Genomic DNA, 20,470 nt, shown 5'->3' on the forward strand with positions numbered 1-20,470 from the left:
GGTCCCTGTACTGATGCTAGGCCTCCCCGCCCAACATCCTTTGCATTGCTGCATCCTGTACTGCTGCCCATGGCCTTGCCACTGCCACTGCCGCATCCTGTACTGCTGCCCATGGCCTTGCCACTGCCACTGCCGCATCCGTACGGCAACTCCCTCTACATCTATACTGCTGTTGGTCCATCCTTCCAGCACTGCATCTGCACTACATCCCCCTCTCGTCATGCTGCATCGTGCTACTGCATACTGCCACTACGCTGTAACTCAATTATTGAGAAGTAAGTAACTGATCCACCCAATTTCTAACATCCCTGTCAGGCTAGAAACACTCCCGATGTTGAAGCTCCCTCTGCGCTAACAAGTGCTCCCTCTACTGACCTCTGCGTTGCTGCAACAACTCCCTGCATCTCGCACCGTTGCACACCTCTCTATGCCATCCTGCAGTGGTGCAACACCCGTGCCTCTCGCACTATTGTAGCCCGCTAGTCTCGCGCTGTCCGGGGACTCTTGCACTGTAGCACTCTCTTCCGCTCCATCCGCATCCGTCTCTACTGACATCCGTCAGTCCTGCTACTCCTCTTCGGGGCTCCCATAGCAAGGTATAATCCAAGAGGTTGGGTACCTCAAGGATCCTGCCCCTCATCGCCTGTAGTCCTCCTGACTATAGCTCGATGTCTCCCCACTTCTTCTCAAGTGGCACATGAGCACTCATGGCACAATTGTCCTCCTCCTCGACTTTTTTCTCTGCCTTTGCAAGTGCTGCCTTCAAGTCCGAAGCCTCTCCCTTGCTCTTCTTTCTAGGACATTGTTTCGCAAAATGACCTAGTTCCCTACAATGGAAGCACTTGACCTTGGAGAGGTCCTTCTTCCTCTTCACTTGCTTCCTTGCAGATGCTAGAGCCGCATCCTCTTCTTCCTCCTTCTTGATTCTGACCCCTTTGCCGCTACTCCCCGCCTTGGTCAGTCGTCTGATCTCTTCTTGACGAAGAGCCGCCCACAGTTCTTCCCAATCTAGAAGACTCGTCCTGCCCAGTATGCTCTGGACAAATACCTCCCAATCCTCGGAAACTGCGTTCAGTGCGGTCCTCACCATCAATTCCTCATCTGGCGTGGCTCCTATGGAAGTTAGTTGGTCACAGATCTCCTTCAAGCGACCGAGGAAGACATCTATCTGCTCTCCCTTCTGCATCTGGTATGCCGTTAGCTGATTCTCTAGGAGCATCTTCCTCTACACGGAAGTATGCTGTTACAATGTCTTCAAGGCATCCCACATCTCCTTTGTCGTTTCCTTCTTGTCAATATGTGGTACCACATGATCCTTGACCCCATCAAGGATGATGCACTTAGCCTTCGCCATTGCCTCCTCGTACCTTTCATTAGCTACAGGGTCAACTGGGACAACTACTACTCTCGTGATGAAGTCCTTGAGGTGATGTTTGTCTAGAATGGACAAGATACTGGCCTTCCAGACCACAAAGTTGGAGGCTCTGTCCAACCTATCCTGATCTCTCAGCCCATTCACGACCATCTCGTTGCTCTTCTTTCGACTCCTCCGAGTCTCTCTACTTCCCTCCTGGAAGTCCTCTGTTCAACTCCTGCTGAGTCTCTCAACTTCCCGTCTGGAAGTTCTTGGTTCGACTCCCTCTGAGTCTCGATTTCCCTTCTAGAAATCCCTCTGCCAACGTCGAGTTGCTCCACTCCGATCGTCTGTGCAACTGCACCACTGATCCAGATTCCTTGGCTAGAAATCCGCCTCGGCAGTAACTCCCTCCCCTTGGTCTTGCCCTGTTAGGTATTGTTATGACCACAGTACCCACCCAACTTCACTCTGCAAATTACCCCACAACCTCCTATACCCTAGCAACTGAAGGATTGAGCCACTTGGCTCTGCGCAATTTCGACACTGGAAAATCAGCTCCCCCAGCCAACTGCGTCAGCCCTCCTGGCCCCTGTGTAACCCTGATTCTGCCTCCCTTAGCCTCTGCGTTGTATTTCTCTGGCCCAGAATGATGGCGCAGTCCCTCTGCGTCACTCCTTCCTCTGTTGCCTTTTGCAAGGATTAGCTCTGTCACTTGGGACAGTTGAATCTGCTGCAAAAGCTTTGCTCGGCTGATGCCTTTAGTTTTCCTGTGATCTGCAACCACGCTCTGATACCATGTTGGAATTTTTAAGTTTAACCCGTTAGAAATTCTTCCTGTACTATCTAGTTTATTTCTTCCTACTTGTTTAATTACTTAACAAGTTATTTACCATGTAAATACTGAAAAAAACACAAGTACAGTATCAACATCTACAGATCATCAACTGAAAGAAAACAAGCACACAAGTGACACCATTATTTTTGGACTAATGTCCCCGGAGAAACCCAATGCGGGAAAACCGGTGTAGCTATTCAGAGGGTTATATTATTATGTAGTTTATCAGAGTACAACGAGATGCCTAAACCGGCTCACCCGACAGAGAAAAATATACGGCAATAATACCTCTATATCCAGAAACATGTATTCAAAAAACTTGTTCCACAGAAACCCTCTCCGGCACAACTGAAGCTCAGCATTGGCCCTCTTGGCCTATGCGTCAGCCTCTTGCTGACTTGCGTCAGCCCCAGGACTCTTTGCGTCAGCCCTCTGAGGCACTACATAGCCTCTGAGAGCCTCTGCGTCAGCCCTCTGAGGCACTGCATAGCCTCTGGGAGTCTCTGCATCAGCCCTCTGAGGCACTGCATAGCCTCTGCGTCACTCCCTCTGCCCTTTGCGTGGATGACATAGTCTCTCTAGGCTCTGCGCTGCCTCTGCTGGGCTCTGCGTAGCCCGGACTAACCGCTGCTTTGGCTCTTTTCGCTTATGTGTTGGTCTCCCAGTATTGTCCCTGCCTCTCTGCCTCGTACTCACTGCCCCTCGCTGTTGATCACTGATTCTCTTTTTCTTAGCAACCCCACTATAGCAAAATGAATAATTGATCACTCTGCTGTATTCTCCAACTGACCCTCAAGCCTCTTCTTATACTTTTCTCTTTGGTCCAACAACGGCCGAGATTAAATCTCTAATCAACGGCTAAGATTAGCTTTGGCTTGATCCATGACTTTTGGAACCTTCTTACCCACTTTTATATTAATACCATTAATATTTTAATTTTCCTAAGTCTAGAGAACTCCATTAAAAATATTAATTATTTTGATATCTCCCAAACCGGTTAGAATTTGTGCAGACCATTTCTGGGTCTTGGAAATCTCATGTGCTTTAGCCTCTCCACCAATTTTCATGGCTAGAGCACATCCGATGCTACCCCAAATAAACAAGAGACAAATTTGATGCTCTCACATGGTGGGAAGCATATGTCGGCATGGGACTTTTGCCAAAATTGGCAAAAAAATTCTCTCACAGGTTGTAAATACTTCTTCTGCAAAGAGGTGTTGGAGCACCTACAATCACATGCATAATGTGAGAAGAAACAAACTCAATGAAAACCGAGCAGAAAGCTTGGTTTATGTGCACTACAACTTGAGGTTGTTGAGTCATTATTGTGATCAGGCTTATGAGGATCCAACATATAAAATTTGGGACAACCACCCAGAGGACGATAATTTGGAGGATGGCACTATACATCTTGAAGAACTGGAAGCAGAACTTATGAGAGATGAAGATGAAGCAACAACAACCATGCCACCCCCACCATCCAGTAGCAATGCCAGTGCTCGAGTTCCAAGTCTTGTTCCTTTGTTGTCGCCGCCTCCATGTACATCCTCATGTGGAGGGCATGTGCCTTCTGGTTCTGGTCGTGGGATTGTGCGGGAGGAGACTCCTAGAAGACCACCACGACCTGCTTAGAAATTAGACATTTCTCGTGGCGGCAAGAGGAAGCTGTAGATGATAGATTTACTTGTCTTTTCTAGTTTCTAGTAGTTTTAATAACTATTGACTCTTTCATATTTATTATGATATTTTTTGTAAACAATATATGACAATTTAAGTTTGAAGTTTGAAGTTGGCAATTATAACTCATTGGTAATGAATTATGAATATGATGCTTCGTGAAAGTTGAAACTTGTTTCATTTCATGTTAGATATTCTTTGTTGTAATGGTTACACTTAGCTTACAAGTACAACTTTGGTGATCAATTATGATAAATGTTATATATTGAATTTTGAAAGCTTGAAACTTTAAGATTGATGAATCATGAGACTCAATATGTTGTATGTTACTCAGTGTTTTACAAACCGGCCGTTTCGAAACCGAAACGGCCGAGTCGAACCGAGTCGATTGCTGGAGGAGTGACCCGGCCAAGTAACCGGTCCGGTTGACCGAGTCACACATGACTCGGCCAAGTCATGTGTGACTTGGTCAACCCGGCCGGATCCAATTTGACTCGGTCATAAACTGCTCTGTCATAAACCTTGCCTCCTGTTTTATAAACTGCTCTGTCATACCCATACTTGTGACTGCAATTACAGTGTCATTTGATAATTTATCTTCCAAAATTTGGTGTGTTTTGGAAAGGCACTGTATTATGAGGATTCGAATTTGATGTGAACCATTGTCCTACATTGATCATCATCTTTTGCAGCTTTACCTGCCTTGTGTTCGATCTTAGTAAGTTAGAAACAAAACTTTGCAATTAATTTAACTATTTGGCATGATGTGAAGTTGATGTGTGTTGCAAAGCTTGATGATCTATATATAGCATGAACTCCTTAGCCATCAAGTATTGCCTTTGATGACATAGATATTGTATAATTGTATATAATTCTTGATTGGAAATTCTCTATTTAATTTTTTCTTGATTAAACTTTTCATGGTGGTATGCACTGGAATGTCCTTCTTGGCTAACTAGTGCCCCAAGAACCAAACTTGATCATCAGATTCAACCTTGAAAAGTTTGTTACCATCTGTAATGGCTAAAACTGTAGCTTCCATTAGTCATCTTTTAAGAGATTGGAAATCCTCTTCAGCTACCTTGGATCTTAAAACCTATTGTCTGCTGTCATCAAAATATTCATAGGTGCTACAATCTTACTAAATGTTCGGATGAACTTTTGATAAAGTTCACAGGTCTATGAAATTGCCATATTTGTGTTGCATTATCTGGAGTTGGCCACTCCCAAAATAGTGTTCACATTTCCTCGGTCCATTTCAATATATTTTTTGAAATTATGTGGCCAAGATATACCATTTTTCATTGTGAAACATGCCCCCCTTCAAATTCACAAGTATTGCTGCTCTTAAACAAATCTCGAGTTTTCAGTATAAACTTTGCTCTTTCAGACAGATATTCCGAGGTCATTTTAAGGTTATGAGTCCTGGCTTACTTCATCAAGATTCAACAGTCCTTCATTCTAAGATAGGGGGCAGTAAAGGTTTATGTTTCATCATTGTTGTAGCACTCTGGAAGGTGCTTCATTGCTATATCTGAGCAGCTATAAGACGCATACCAGTAAGCCTCCTTGGGCAGAGGTTGAGATATTTTCAAGGTCATAGAGCTGACCTAAGACATCTAGCTCTGAGCCTCACTGCTTGCAGCATATTTGTTGATACATCCTTTCGGCACCAGTGCAGCAGTGTAAGATTGAAAGCAGCTTGGCATAGTTGATTTAGCAACTGCGCCATGAGCTCCCTATTGCATATTCATTCGTGAGCATTGCAGTGTTTGTGTCGAGGGCAACAGTGGTTGTTGTATAGTTTAGTGACAATGTCAAGAATCAAGATTGACAGTCAAGGTTTAATGTACAAATTGAACAGAAGCAAAGAGCCTACTTTGATCATATGTTGTCTTCCATCTATATTATAATGCTGTGTGTTTGGAAACATGAATGAAAATCTTTAAAATTATGTTTAAAATATTTAAAATTATGTTTTTTAATAAAAAAAATAAATATTTAATGTATTTTTTACAACGACCGAGTCATTGAAATCGAGCCGGCCGAGTCATTACCGTTTCGGAGTCGGAGTCGGAGTCGATCCTCGGCCGAGTCGGAGTCGGAGTCGGAGTCTTAAAACATTGATGTTACTAACTTGTGGATGTGGCTGATGAAGATTATAACTTCTAGATGATTGTTGTTATATGGTTCAATCTATGTTTTTTATGCTTTTTATATCTAATTCATCATTCTGCGCATGCTTTGTTAGCATTTATGCATCAAAATAAAAAAATAATATATATATATATATATAAACGCTCCCAGAATCGCTCCCAAACCCGGAGCTTCTGAAAATGTCGCTTCCGCTCCCAACTAACCTTGCTTATTAAATTTCATCCTTTGGTATATGTTTGTCCAACTGGATTTGTAACTCACATGAAGGAATTAGAGTAGTGCTCTACTCGAGCATTGACAGCTTTGTTAGGTGTCAAATGTATGAAAATATTCCTTCTCTATTTAAAGACCCACACTTTTCTCGTAAAGAACAAGCTGGGTTCATAGAATACTGTGATTGTCAACAGGTCCTGGGTTTCCATAGTTGAAGTGCTTCCACTTTCTATATTGCTCACACCTCATCTGATTATCTTATCTTAACTGTATTTCAAAATTTATTGAGTAATTTTTTCTTTTTCTTACAGCTATTGTTCTGAATTTGTTGTCTCACTTATTCTAGATAGAACAATATCGTGATTTACATGTTTCTAAGTAATCCCGTGGAGATTTTCATGAAATTGTATCTTCCTTTCATAAGTACTTCTAATGCAGTTTATTGGTTTTGGCTACATACAGAACATTCACAGCTCCTGTAAAGTTCATTAAATGTATTAAATCTATAAAAGAGCATGCTTTTGATGTATCAGACTATCCTGTTATAATAACATTGGAAGATCACCTTACTACAGAGCTCCAGGCCAAAGCAGCTAAGGTAAGTTTACTAATTTTATGTTCAATACCTGTTTCTTTTTTATATATTGTTCTGATTGAAAGGTGTTGTAGAATGTAGCTCTGCCTTCATTTACATTTATGTAAAAATGTGGTGACAGATGATCACTGAAACCTTTGGCGATATGCTCTTCTACCCAGATTCGTCAGGCTTCAAAGAGTTTCCTTCACCAGAATCCTTGAAACACCGTATACTCATCTCAACTAAACCTCCAAAGGAATATTTGGAAAGGCAAACTTCCAAAATCCTGGAAGATGGAGACAAGAATGAAGGAAAACCTCCTGAAGAGGAACTGTCGGATGATGAAACTGATATTGTGGATGCAGAGACTGACGAGAAGGTTACATCTAATTAATCAGTCATGCATTTTGTAACAGTTCATTTGATTCTGCTTTCCTCTTCCCATCAGCTTTTCTTGGATTTTATTTTTGGTTAATGCTGCGGGTATGAATCCCAAAATTTTTACCTTTGTAAAATAGTGTTCTTGGGTTTTGATTCTCCTTAAAGCTGAGAGTTTAAGATTCTTGTGATGGTAGAGTTTGCAAGGTGCTGGGCCTGCTGAAGAAGATTTGGACGATGTCAATGGAGTTGTCCAAGAGAAAGCTGAAGTGCCAGAATACAAGAAACTTATAGCCATTCATGCCGAAAAGAAAACAGGGGTTCCATCGAAAGATATTCTGAGGTTTGATGATGACATTGTCAAACGCATTAGTTTAAGTGAGCCAAAACTTGAAAAGCTTGCAAAATCTCATCCGACAGATATTGTTAGGTAAGGGGTGAAGGTAATTGCTTCTGCAATCTCCCTTTGTGTCTTATTTCCTAGTGTTACGTCATAAAAGTTTGATTTACTGGATTTTTACTGATGTGGCAGATTTTCCCAGAGAAACATCTTAAGGATCTATCCAAAGTTAACACGTGTCACTTCGTCAAATTTCAACCCATTGATTGCTTTTTCACACGGTGCACAGATGGTGGCATTCAACATGCAGGTTTTTTTCTCTTTTTGGTGGATGCTGACTTTCCTGGCGTTGTGGGTTAAGTTTTAACATTTCAAACTACTGTTCTGCCTCAATTTATCATATTTTTATATAGCTATTTATGCAGACTTCATCTTTTCTATCGTCTATACTAACATGTTAGAATCTAGTGTTGTGGGGAAACTTGGAATTACCACTTGTTACCACTCAAACTCTGACGCAATGTTAGAAGTCCCAACCACAAGGTGAAAACTCAAGGGCAACTTGGAGAGGTTATCCATTGTTGCTACAACAACCTTGTCCCTCTCTTGGGTTGGCTCTTCTCCAACTCAAGGGGATTCATAACTTAGGATTACTAAAGCTTATTACACAGAGGCTCGAGGTGATTATGGAGAGTTAGACTTAGCAAAACAGAAATAGTAAAAGTGGTTTTATACATGGCCTGATGGGAGAATTAAGACTAGTGTCAAGTCCATTGGGAAAGTAGAGTCAAGCATCGAGAACTGAGGGAAAGAACTGTGAGATTAAGATTGAATATAGCAAGAATGAGAAACTACAAACATGTCTATCTTGCTGTCCACTAAAACATAAATCTTTTGAGAGTAATCCAATTCAATAAAGACCTCCAAGTGGAAGAAAGGGATCATGGGAGCTTTGATTTCAGGAGCTTGATCGATGACTTGTATATGTAAACTTTCTTATGTGCATGTAGTTGTTTTGTTTAAGCATAATAAAGAGCGTGTTTTACAAATTCGACTCAAATCATGCAAGCACATTCACGACATAGAGTGTACCTATGATCCCCTTATTCAATTTCGGGCGGATCTAGGACACGATCACCACAAAAAGATATGTTTTTATTTAAATAGTGAATTACATCAACCTTCACTTTCACAACATCATGAATGAAATTTCTCCAACAATGAGAATGCCAAGCTCACAGCCCCTTGAAGCAATTTGTCTTTAAAAATAAAAGTACACTCTGCTAAATTTTTTTCTTCAAAATACAACAATAAGCTTCCCTTAAAAAACTTCACTTATCACCCCAAAAATTTACAAAATATGCATCTTATGACTCCACAAAAACACTTATCACTCCAAATTTACTTTACTTATCACTCTATATTCACTTAAAACTTTAATACACTTATCCCTCCAAAAACTTTACTTTATAACTTATGCCCACTTAAAAACTTTAAAATTTGTAGGAGAAATTGGAATTCTGAAAATTACCAGTTTGAGTGCACAATTTTCCTTATTATTCATATTTCCTTTCAATTCCTTTGATTGCAAAATATAAAGTATAAGATGCGGATATGTGAAATAATCAAATGCCAAAGCCGTCTTCCTTCCATGCCTTCTGCAAACAATACTTCAACATCTTCTTTGATTCATTTCCTCGGAGCATTGACAACTCCAACATTTAGTATTCTCCCCAAAAAATTCAGTTTCCGATATTCAACATCTCGCAGTACTTGACTTAGCTTCTGTACTTTTGACTTTTGATGCTCCCTCCAACAAGCCTTGCGAAGATGTCCCCTGTAACAAGCCTTTAGAAAGCGATGAAACTACACATTTAGTAGCAGTTTGAAGATTCAGCAAGGAAACAAATAAATTATTGAATTAATCACCAGAGGGGGAATTTTCACAATAGGAATCTCCCAACAGCATGCGCAATCTCCCACTCCAATCCATGTAGGTAAAAAGGTACCTCCACCATATGATTTGAACCCACTATCATGAAAAAGGTTGATCCATGGCTCCATACAGATTACACGCTTTTCTTCAACAATGAAAAATTGTCCAAATTACAACATAACGTGGATAGAGGTAAGATTTGGAGATTTTATACAATTCTTCGGCAATAGACTATAGACTAGCATGGAATCCACAACTCATATAGAATCCCTCCACGGTAACGTCATCGGACTTGAGAACCAAATACATGAAATTTCCATTCTCCGACAGTGCTTTCTAAATATTTGCCCTCTCTACCAGAGACACAATGTGGCTCCGCTCCAGAGACTTGGCAAGAGAATAACCGTTTTCCAATTTTTTTCTTTTGACTTAGACGTAGGTCACTTCTACACAAGCGTTCAACGGATATTCTTTCTCATACAATTCTGCTGCAAGCAACAACGATGATGCCCTGTTGAATAAACAACCTCCTTCGAACAACATATGTACGAGCTTGCAATTCAACTAGTACTCTTGCAACAAAACACAATGTTTATCCACAATCCACAGGAAACAACTTTCGGCATAATCCATACGGCTACTTCGACTGTATACTAGTAATTCCAGGAGCTCGAGATTGCAGGTTTGAATCTCACAACTCCACCGTTGGAATGGCTTCAAAATTGGAGGAGGCCTTGAGGAGTAGCGCAGTAGAGGCTAGGAGATCAAAATTTTTCTTGGGCTACTTTGTTGGGAAAAGGATGCCCTAGGACACCCAACTTGGCTAGACTTAGAAGAGAGAGGGAAAGGTGGAGAAAAATGTTCTTTGAGTGATCACCTATTGGTGGACGAGTGCCTTAATCCCTTGGGGAGAGTGGAGTCTAGGAGAATTATGAGAAAGGAACTTGTATTTCGGTCAAGGAGGCCTTAAGGACTACTTCGTTTGGCCTTTAGGGCAAGAAGAAGAGACCTGAAAGCTTTTATACTTCGCTTGGCAAAAAGAGTTGGCTTATCAAGATAAATTCACCGGTGGAATTATCCCTAGGAGATTTCATTCACATACATGGCCCAAACATTGAGAGATGCTATATAGAAACAATATTTCCACAAATTTGCAATTATGCAATTAGCTCTAGTATAGTGAAAATCCCATTCAATGCATATGACAAGATTAAAACAAGAATAGCATTAAATGTGTGTACTTACATGTAATAGAACATATCCAACCATCAACAATTTGACAACAAAGAAGCTCCAAGATAAAATACTCCAATCCAAACATCAAAATTAATCCATGTTCCAATTCTTCATCCCAGAAAAAGTGCAAAATTCTTTAAAGAGAAGAGTGATCCAATCCAAAATGATGATGAGAAAATGAACTCATCTCACTTGTATTTATACATTAATTAGGAGTTCGAATTGGTGTCTTAGGTCTATAGAAGCCCCAAAAATAAAATAATGTGCCAATGACCTAACTTTTGGTGACAAGCCCACCAAAATAGCCCATAAATGAAATAATAAGCCTCTTAAGAGGCCAAATGATAAACAATACATGTCGTAGGGCTCTCCAAGAGGCCTGATGAGGTCCATAGGTTCCATAATGAAGAATAGGACCCTCAAAAGTGATGGACAAGGGGGTGGCCCCTTGTTATCCAAATAATAAACCCGTGGTGCTCCCAGTGGGTGTGGGGGCATAATAATAACCTCATGGGTCTCCAAATGAGTCAAAGATGCTTGTAGACCATCTGTAAATGCTCAAATGATGGTGTGGTGATGCCACATCATCCTACAAGTCCCTGGTCACCTGCCAAGTGCATGGTACATTTGTGGGGTTGGCTGGGAAAAGGTGAACCAGGTGCATCTTCCTCGTCCAATAGGTGGATCTCGAGCCAATCTCTGAACATCTATGGGGATCCATGGAGTGCTTTCTACTACTGTGGAGGCCCATGGCTCTCAACACACACCCTACATGTGCCAATGTAGCCCTCTGGAGGGTTAGGACCCCGTATAGGGAGACCAAACCCAAGATGGAGACCACCTGCAATCCTGCATAAGATCCAATGCGTCCCCTAGCCTTCTAGTATAACAAGTCATCAAGGAAATCGAGTAAAAGAGCTTACAAACCATGGACCACAAGTGGGGACTTCATAATGGCTTGCCCTTCCATAATGGGCTTTGGCATGTGCTAATGTCTCCAAACTCCAAATGGGGTTAACCAAGTATCCCATTAGGTGGTTTCTACTTCTAAAGGGGATAATATGTCCAAAGCACATCCTTTAAAAGGTGGTGGTATTTGATGAAGAGGTGAATGGAGTAGGGGATGAGAATGGGCAGCCCTGGGCCACATGCTGGGTTACAAGGGTAGCTAGTAGAAGGGAAGCCTACACTTGGGTATATAATGTATAGGAGGGAGAAATCATGGTACATGAGGTGCCCCAGTCTTGATTTTTCCACCCTTCTTTATATTCCTTTTGCCTTTTTATGATTTTTCTTTAATTAACTGCTCGAGGCTCAAGGGGTAGGAGCATGATGTGTGAGATATAGCAGTGTATACGCCCCTTTAAGATAAGGCAGTTCATTGTCCACTAGGGGTTGGGACAATCATGGATTCCTATATGATGAAGGAGGCTCATAGAATCTGCAGGAACCAGGGTGATGGCCTTGATGACGGGGTAGAGCTCACGTGTTGGCTTTTGCCCACGTGATAAATGTGTTTGTCCCAGCCATATTTTGCATTTTGTGGTACGTTTTCCTGTTGAATGTGGCCAATTTTGCTTTTGCTTTTCTTTTTAGTTGGATCGACCTCTGGGGCATCATTCCAAGCCTGACTCAAGGTGTCGGCAAGGGGAATAAGAGAGCTAGCCCTATGTGGACCTAGTGGAGGAATGTGGACCCAGGTGAGAGAAATGATGAATGGGGTAATAATGAGTGGAAAGGGGTAATATATGTGGATGAGGGAGTGGGACCACACAACAAAAATTATAGTTTATCGTGAAATACTATCCCTAAAGTCAAATGATCAGTAAAAGAGACCCCACAAGATTAGAATCCAACGTTAATATACAAACGGGGTCTAAGGGACAAGAGCACAAACCTAGCCCATTCTTTCTGTTGAATCCCCCCATCAATCCATGCCCAGAAGTGTCCATGATCATAAAATTACAATACTCAATTACCATGGGTACTGCTTGGATGAAGAAGTAAATTCTGCATCCAACGAGTGCTCCCACTCTAAATTTGAGTAAAACTGTAGGGAGATATGTTGAAAATATGAGTTGAAAAAGTAGTTTTTCCTTTTTTCCTCTAAAATTTGATGATGTAATCTAATCTTATTTTATTATTTTCACTATTATTTTAAGATATTTCTTAGGAGGCCCATTTTAGACCTCAAAATTCCTCTAATGAGTTAGCAACCAACCTGTTATGATCTCCCATGTCGTGAGTCCCCTTTTCCTTCCCATCATGACTTTCCCATAGCAAGGAAGCATGACATTACTAAGAAGGGTCTTGATAGGGGATTCTTGAGCTTGATCATACAATCATCCATTCTCTACTTACAAGAGAGGATCCATCGCAACAAGTTGGTGTCCTTCCCTTCATCCATTATTTCTTTCCATGATCTATGGGTTTCTTATTTTCCCTCCTCCTACCCTTATAATTCCCATGTGGATAGACTCATCTTTTCTTCTGGATTTGTTGTGTGAGTAATCATAGGGGCAGTGACATTAATTGGGTGATATGTCGGTTGCATTGGCACTATGTTTACACTTAGTATTAGCTTAATGTAATATGCATGTTAGAGTAGGATGTTGTAATGTTCCTGAATAGGAAATTAGGTGATAAACAAAGCAAGCAGACAATCCAGCAATTAGAAATGTGAAATAAACATCATACACCCATGAAAATGTTGATTTTTGATAGCATCAGATGTGCTCTAGCCTTGAAATTTGGAGGAGAGGCTAAGGCACATGAGATCTCCAAGACCTAGAAATTGTTTTGAGAAATTCCAACCGGATGAAGAGTTATTAAAATAATTAATATTTTTAATGGGTTCCTAAGTCTAAATTTAGGAAAATAAAAATATTAATGGGTATTAATAAAGATAAGGGTGAGAAGCTTCTAAGAGACGAGGATCAAGTCTGTTTTAATCTTAGTGTTGATTAGAGACTTAATCTCAGCCGTTGACTCATCAACAGAAAAAGTATAAGAGAAGACTTGAGGATCATTTGGAGACACACCGACAGATACTCAGTATCTCAAGGAAAATCGATTCTCAAGAGAGGAGATCGATTTTAGAGGGAGAGTTGCAGGGTGGAGGAAGAGGAGGGTATCAACAGCAAGCAGTGACTGAGGAGGAGGTGACGCAGGGATAGTGGGAGACAACACAGAGAGAGACGCAATCCAGAGGAGAGATGTAGCCGTCACGCAGGTTGACGCAAAGGGATGCAGAACCACTCAGAGCCACGCTGAGCTAATTAGAGTGATGCAGAGGTGACGCAGGAGTGGGAGCAGGGTCTCCAAAGTGTCAGAAAGTCTCAAAGGGAAAGACTTAGGTGTTTTCTTTCAGTTTCTCTCTAAAATCATTCCTTGTAAAAGAAATTGCTGCTAAAGATTAATAAAGGCCTCATCTGCTGCACTAGTTTCCCCCATTGGGGTTTTCCGAGCACAATTGTCCAAAAACAACTGTGTTGATGTGATTTGTGCATGTATTTTCTCTGGGTAATTGTGTGATAATTGCAGTAGAATTTATTTTAATATTTGTTGAAGGGATTTCATAAATAACTTATTGTGAATAATAAGTAGGTGAAATAAATCAGTTGTTGTAGTAGAATTTCAGTTTAGAAATTTTCACAGAAAACACTAGAAATAGAGAACTGCTGAGCCATTTTATTAATCATCAAGGGCAAATACAATAGTGAATGGAGTGGTGCACCTGGGCTTGTCTCTAAGGACAAGCGTGACAAAACTTAGGTGAGCAAATGTTGATCTGAGGGCTGGCCAACTACTGCTCTTTAACTAATCTGCGCTGTCCGCTGGAACAAAAAGGCTAGAATCACTGCTGCCCATGCTCAGAAAATTATAAAACTTCAACTCCCGGATCCTCAGCAAAATCGACCAAAACCTAGGAAGGGTTTGGCCTAGTTCAAACTTCTGAAATTCGACCCCCAAGGAGCTTGTCCTCTGCTGAAACTGGCAAACTCGGCCTGTCTGAATGAAGCTGGGAAAGCTCTCCAAAACTGCCCCAAATCACCGGGATGAGACCCCCTATGAATTTCCTTCCTTCCCAACTGTGATTCCGGTGTTGTGGCTCTTTCCCTCAAGACCCACGTGATGCCCAGACTGGCCCTCTGCACTGTCCTCCAAGGCTGGGTTTCGAACTGCCTATTTGCTGCACCCACCTGCTCCAAAACTCCTCCCAAGTGTTGACCTCCTAATGTCCTTCAACTCTCCAGGTTCCTCCGGCTAGTGCTGGCCCAATGAAGCTTTGTCCACAACTGCGTGTTCCCTTCTCTGCTGGCCCAGAAATACGCACTGTTGGTTTGTGGCTGAATGTTGGCTATGAATCCTCCCTGGTGCTCCTCAAGGTGCTATGAAACTGCCTTCCTAGGGTGGCACTCGTAGTCCCCTAAAGGTAAGGTTGAATCTCCCGCTTGAGAGATTCGTGGCTAAGCAGCCAGTTGACTCGGCTAAGCAGCTCGAGCAAACAGTCAAGTGATTTTCGATATGCAAGAATGAATGATCCTCCAAGTGAGGAGCTCTTCCTCCTTATGATTTCGTGGGCCTTCCTTTCCTCATGTGGGCCCCCTCCAACAGCCATATGATTCCCTCCAAGGCAATTCGAATTGCCTAATGCATTTTCCCACGTGGGCGGCCCCCATCTTCCACTAGCTTTAGAAATTTTCACAGAAAACACTAGAAATAGCGAACTGCTGATCCATTTTATTAATCATCAAGGGCAAATACAATAGTGAATGGAATGGTGCACCTAGGCTTGTCTCTATGGACAAGCGTGACAAAACTTAGGTGAGCAAATGTTGATCCGAGGGCTGGCCAACTGCTGCTCTTTAACTAATCTGCACTGTCTATTGGAACAAAAAGGCTAGAATCACTGCTTCCCGTGCTCAGAAAATTATAAAACTTCAGCTCCCGGATCCTCAGCAAAATCGACCAAAACCCAGGAAGGGTTTGGCCTAGTTCAAACTTCTGAAATTCGACCCCCAAGGAGCTCGTCCTTTGCTGAAACTGGCAAACTCGGCTTGTCTGAATGAAGCTGGGAAATCTCTCCAAAACTACCCCAAATCACCGAGATGAGACCCCCCTATGAATTTCTTTCCTCCCCTACTGTGATTCCGGTGTGTCTCTCTCCCTCAAGACCCACGTGATTCCCAGATTGGCCCTCTGCACTATCCTCCAAGGCTGGGTTTTGAATTGCCTATTTGCTGCACCCACCTACTCCAAAACTCCTCCCAAGTGTTGACCTCCTGATGTCCTTCAACTTTCCAGGTTCCTCCGGCTAGTGCTCGCCTAATGAATCTCTGTCGACAGCTGCGTGTTCACTTCTCTGCTGGCCCATAAATACGCACTGTTGGTTTGAGGCTGAATGTTGGCTATGAATCCTCCCTGGTGCTCCTCAAGGTGCTATGAAACTGCCTTCCTAGGGTGGCACTCGTAGTCCCCTAAAGGTAAGGTTGAATATCCCTCTTGAGAGATTTGTCACTAAGAAGCCAGTTGACTCGGCTAAGCAGCTCGAGCAAACAGTCAAGTGATTTTTGATATGCAAGAATGAATGATCCCCCAAGTGAGGAGCTCTTCCTCCTTATGACTTCGTGGGCCTTCCTTTCCTCATGTGGGCCCCCTCCAACAACCATATGATTTCCCTCCAAGGCAATTCAAATTGCCTAATGCATCTTCCCATGTGGGCGGCCCCCATCTTCCACTAGCAAATTAATCTGGCCTCATTTCTCTTATGTTCCTAAGTCGAAATTGCTTGGGTCCATTTCCTTAGCAAAATTTGTACAAAGTTGTGGAGAGACAAAACCTGTTACAAAATCTTTTGGGAAGGGACATGACAGATGCATTGCACATTGATTTTGCATTAGAAATTAACCTCATATTGTATTATCATACTAGATTAGGTTCATTTCAATTAAATTTTCATTCTAAAATAAATTTTATTTTTTGTTGATTTTACAAACTAACAAAGGGATGGGTGATCAAAGGACATCATAAAAGCAGGCTACCCCATTTGTTTCATCTTTGATGTGTAGGTAACAGTTCTGCGGTCCCAAGAGATTGTTGGTGTTCTCATGACCTCCTTGTTTGATTACATGATTTGTGAACTCTATTGAGAGCTTATGTTCAAGTTGGAACCAGATGTTACCAACCACCAGGGGTGACCCCTATAGGAGAAAATTTCACCTAGATTTGTCTTCAGTCGACAGCAGATAGCCCCCTGCAGCCACCAGATAGCTCGACGTGCCACCCTTCTCCACCACCTGAGCCAACCATTACGTGTCCTCGCTCATTTGTTATGATGTAATGTCCCTTCCAAAATTAAATTGTTACAGTTTTATTTATTCTACAATTTTGACACTTGTGGAGGCCATGGGACCCATGTGATTTTTGGAAAAGACTTAGGAAGGAAAAAGGGGCCGAAATGTCTTGCTGGCATAGTGTGGGGGCCACCCACATGGCAAAAGAGGCCCACAAATTATAAATAGAGGAGGCTCAGCCTCATTTGGTCTCTTTTTGACATATTGAACTCAACCTTTGCTCAAGCTGCTTAGCCGAGTTAATGTTTTGTTTAGCACACGAGTGTCTCCGAGCGGAGATCTCAACCCTTGCTTCAGTGGACTTCAAGTTCCACCCTAGGAAGGCAATTCGTACTACCTTGGAGGAGAGCCTATGGAGTTTCACAGTCACATCATTCAACATTTGTCTCAGCCAGTGCATGTTTCTAGAGGACGTAGAAGGGGAACATGCAGGGGTTGCTTGTGGGTTCATCCAGGCAGCATTTGCCAAGGGAGTTTGGGCGTTGGAGCTACAATGGAGGATCAACCTTTCGGGAAGTTTTGGAGCAAGAGGTTGATGCATTGGAGCAATTCGATTTATAGTCACCTGGGCCTGTGTACAGAGCCATCATTGGTCTCACGTGGGAGTTAGAGGAAGGAATTGTAGAGCTGTAGCTGGCCGGGAGAAGTAGGAGATCATTTGGAGGGCCATTTGAGGAGGATTGCTAGAGTTGGGAGAGAAAAGATTGACAAGATCAGTCACAACAACATAATTCGAAATTGGAGGATGGCCAAGCTGTGAAGGGTCAATTTTTGAAGGTTGGAATCAAGGGAAAGCCTTTCTGGGTTTTTCTGGTTTTTGGGCAAGGATCACACTCCCAATTTTATAGAATTTTCTAGCCAGATCTAAGAGGTCAAACATGGGTTCCCACTCAGCCAGCAACTAGAGGAGCTAAGGGGAATTTGAGCCAAAATTTCGAAGTCAACATTTTTTCAATTCCTTCGTAGGTTATTCTAGGTATTTGGTGGAGAGGCCGGGGTTAATTTCCCGTAATTTTTTGAGCACCGGAATGGGGTTTCTAGCAACCGCTTTGCAGCAAACAACATAGTTTCATAAGGGTAGCGCAGGGCATCATTGCAACAGTTATTTGGGCCATCTGGGCTTGACATATTACCACATGGGCTTGATCACGCTTGCCATTGAGGCAAGCCGAGGTGCACCACTTCCACATTATTGTATTTTCCTCCTAGATTATAATAAAATGGCTCCGCTGTTGGTTATTCCTGGACTTTTTATGGGTGTGCACCGTATGTTTCAATTACATGGTGTTGTTTTGCATAACACTATTTTTCCTAGTTTGGAAGATTACATATGATCATATGTTTGAAGGTTGGCCCTCTAGCCCCGAAGGTATAACTTTTCATTATGTAATTGGGTGTTTCTGCTTGTTTTTTTGTTAGTTTTCAGAGCATTAGATATGTTCTAGCCACAAAATTTGGTACTAAGGCAAGAATACATGAGATATCCAAAACCCAGAAATTGTTTCTGGAAATTCCACCTAGAGATGACTTAATTAGATTATTAACCATTTTTTTAATGTTTCCTAAGTCTAAATTTAGGAAATTTGGTTAATTAATCAAAATTATTAAGTCAAGGTGAAAAGTCTCTAGAAACTCACACGGATCGATCCACAGATGATTTGAGCCATCGATTAAGATTTAATCTTGGCCATTGGAGTCCCAACAAGAAGATATAAGAAGGGATCGATGTGGTGATGGGGAATACTGTGAAAATTCCTCAACCGGAATCCCTACTGTAGCAATTGATGATATTACTCCTATTTGTTAAATTCCTTTAAACAAATTACTTGTAGTTTCTTACGGAAAATATCGTAATACATACACTGAAGCCTTCACTTAATTAAATATTATGTGGAAACAAGAGACTGAACAAGAAATAAAGTACAACACAAATGACACCGTTATTTTTGGACAAATGTTCCCGGAAAAATGCAATGCGGGAAAACCGGTGCAACAACTCTGAGGGTTTTATATTATTATGCAGTAGTTTTTGAATACAACTCTAGATGCCCTCTTGGCAATCTAGTTACAGAGAAATACAACTGGCAGAGAGGAATTGTGAGATTCCCTCACTCTACTTGAAAAATCCCGGTTGTTCCGACAGTTGAATCAAATGTCCCCAGCTACAACACGCTGCCCTTGCGTAGTAACAGTGTGGGCCTGTGTGGAGCTCTCTGAGGCGCTGCATCAGCTCAACTGGGAAACGTCTTGCCTTCTGGAGCAGTTTCCATTTCTCCCGGCTCAGAAATGTCAGCTCCTTTGTAAAACTCAAACTTCTGTGTGGCTGATTGAGCTGCGTCTGCGTGAGACCTTCTGGCTCAGCGACAAGCTCTGTGTGGGCCCTTCTGGCTCAGCGTCAACCCTGTTGGTGTCTCTCTGCCTCTCTCTGTTGCGTACCCTAGGCTCTGGACAAGATACTCCAATCCAACTATCCCTGCCCCTCAACTGCAAGAAATCTACTCGATTAGAATTTCCTCCTGAGAACTTATCACTTTAGAAATTTGATCTCTTGATCTCTCGTTGTGTTTTCCAAATGACCCTCAAGCTTCCTTAAATAATCTTCTTGTTGACATTCAACGACTCAGATTAAAAGCTAATCAATGGCTAAGATCATTTTATCTTGATTCTCGTCTTCTTTGAGAAGTTACACACCCACAATTAGATTAATACCCATTAATATTTTTAATTTCATAAGTTTAGACTTAGGGTCTTGTTGTCACGCAAAATGTCTAAGCACCATGACATCCCTCGGATCGGGGGCTATCACCCTGATCCCTAATCTCTCTGTTTAAGTTGTATCCCTATAGCAGGCTAAGGAGGGTAAACCCTATGGAAAAATGGAATGAAGAAGAACTAGTCGGGAACCAACCAGTTTGGGAGACACAGCGAGGTGATCAAGTACTTGATTAAGATTCAAAAAGACCTAGGATTTGATTAGATTTTAAATGATTAATATTAGTGCCTTATGGAGTCAATGATCTTGCTAGGGAAATGAAGGCTGGGTAATCGATTAGCAACTGCTGCTTAGGTGAATGACTATCTTATATGAAATGCAGATCCTAAAACTAAATGTGAGATGCAGGAATCTTGGTTGATTTTAGTTAAATGCCTACTTAAATTGTGAATCCTTCAATCCTTTCTGTGTTGAGCCTGATTTCGTAGTAATTGGCAGAGAGAAGATAAGGAGAAACACACTAAGGTGTGATTAACGATACCTCTCCTGAACTTCTAACATATCCAGTGCCTCCGGCGCTGCAGAGAGCTGTGGCTCTGATGACTGCAAGGATACCGTATTAAGTACTATTAAAATGGGCTTCTCAAGAAAAGACAGATGGATATCTATCTGTCTATCGACCAAACTTATGCTTG

At 41.9% G+C, this 20,470-nt stretch overlaps 1 protein-coding gene across 2 annotated transcripts in view; it reads left to right on the forward strand.

The window, feature by feature from the left end:
- The window catches only part of LOC149225595 (phosphoinositide phospholipase C 2-like), a 426,735-nt gene that overhangs the window by 162,545 nt on the left and 243,720 nt on the right, over positions 1–20,470 (forward strand). Inside the window, exons 3-6 of one of the 2 annotated variants that reach the window (XM_089377183.1) lie at positions 6,702–6,837; positions 6,956–7,195; positions 7,392–7,624; positions 7,727–7,889. In XM_089377183.1, the coding sequence (XP_089233309.1) occupies positions 6,702–6,837; positions 6,956–7,195; positions 7,392–7,624; positions 7,727–7,889 (772 nt within the window). The remainder of the gene's footprint in view (positions 1–6,701; positions 6,838–6,955; positions 7,196–7,391; positions 7,625–7,726; positions 7,890–20,470) is intronic. The other variant, XM_089377184.1, reaches the window with a different exon arrangement.

The sequence above is a fragment of the Pinus tabuliformis genome, chromosome J (assembly GCF_031772625.1).
Source record: "Pinus tabuliformis cultivar Carrire ecotype Pingquan chromosome J, CPIR1, whole genome shotgun sequence".
Lineage (NCBI taxonomy): Eukaryota > Viridiplantae > Streptophyta > Pinopsida > Pinales > Pinaceae > Pinus > Pinus tabuliformis.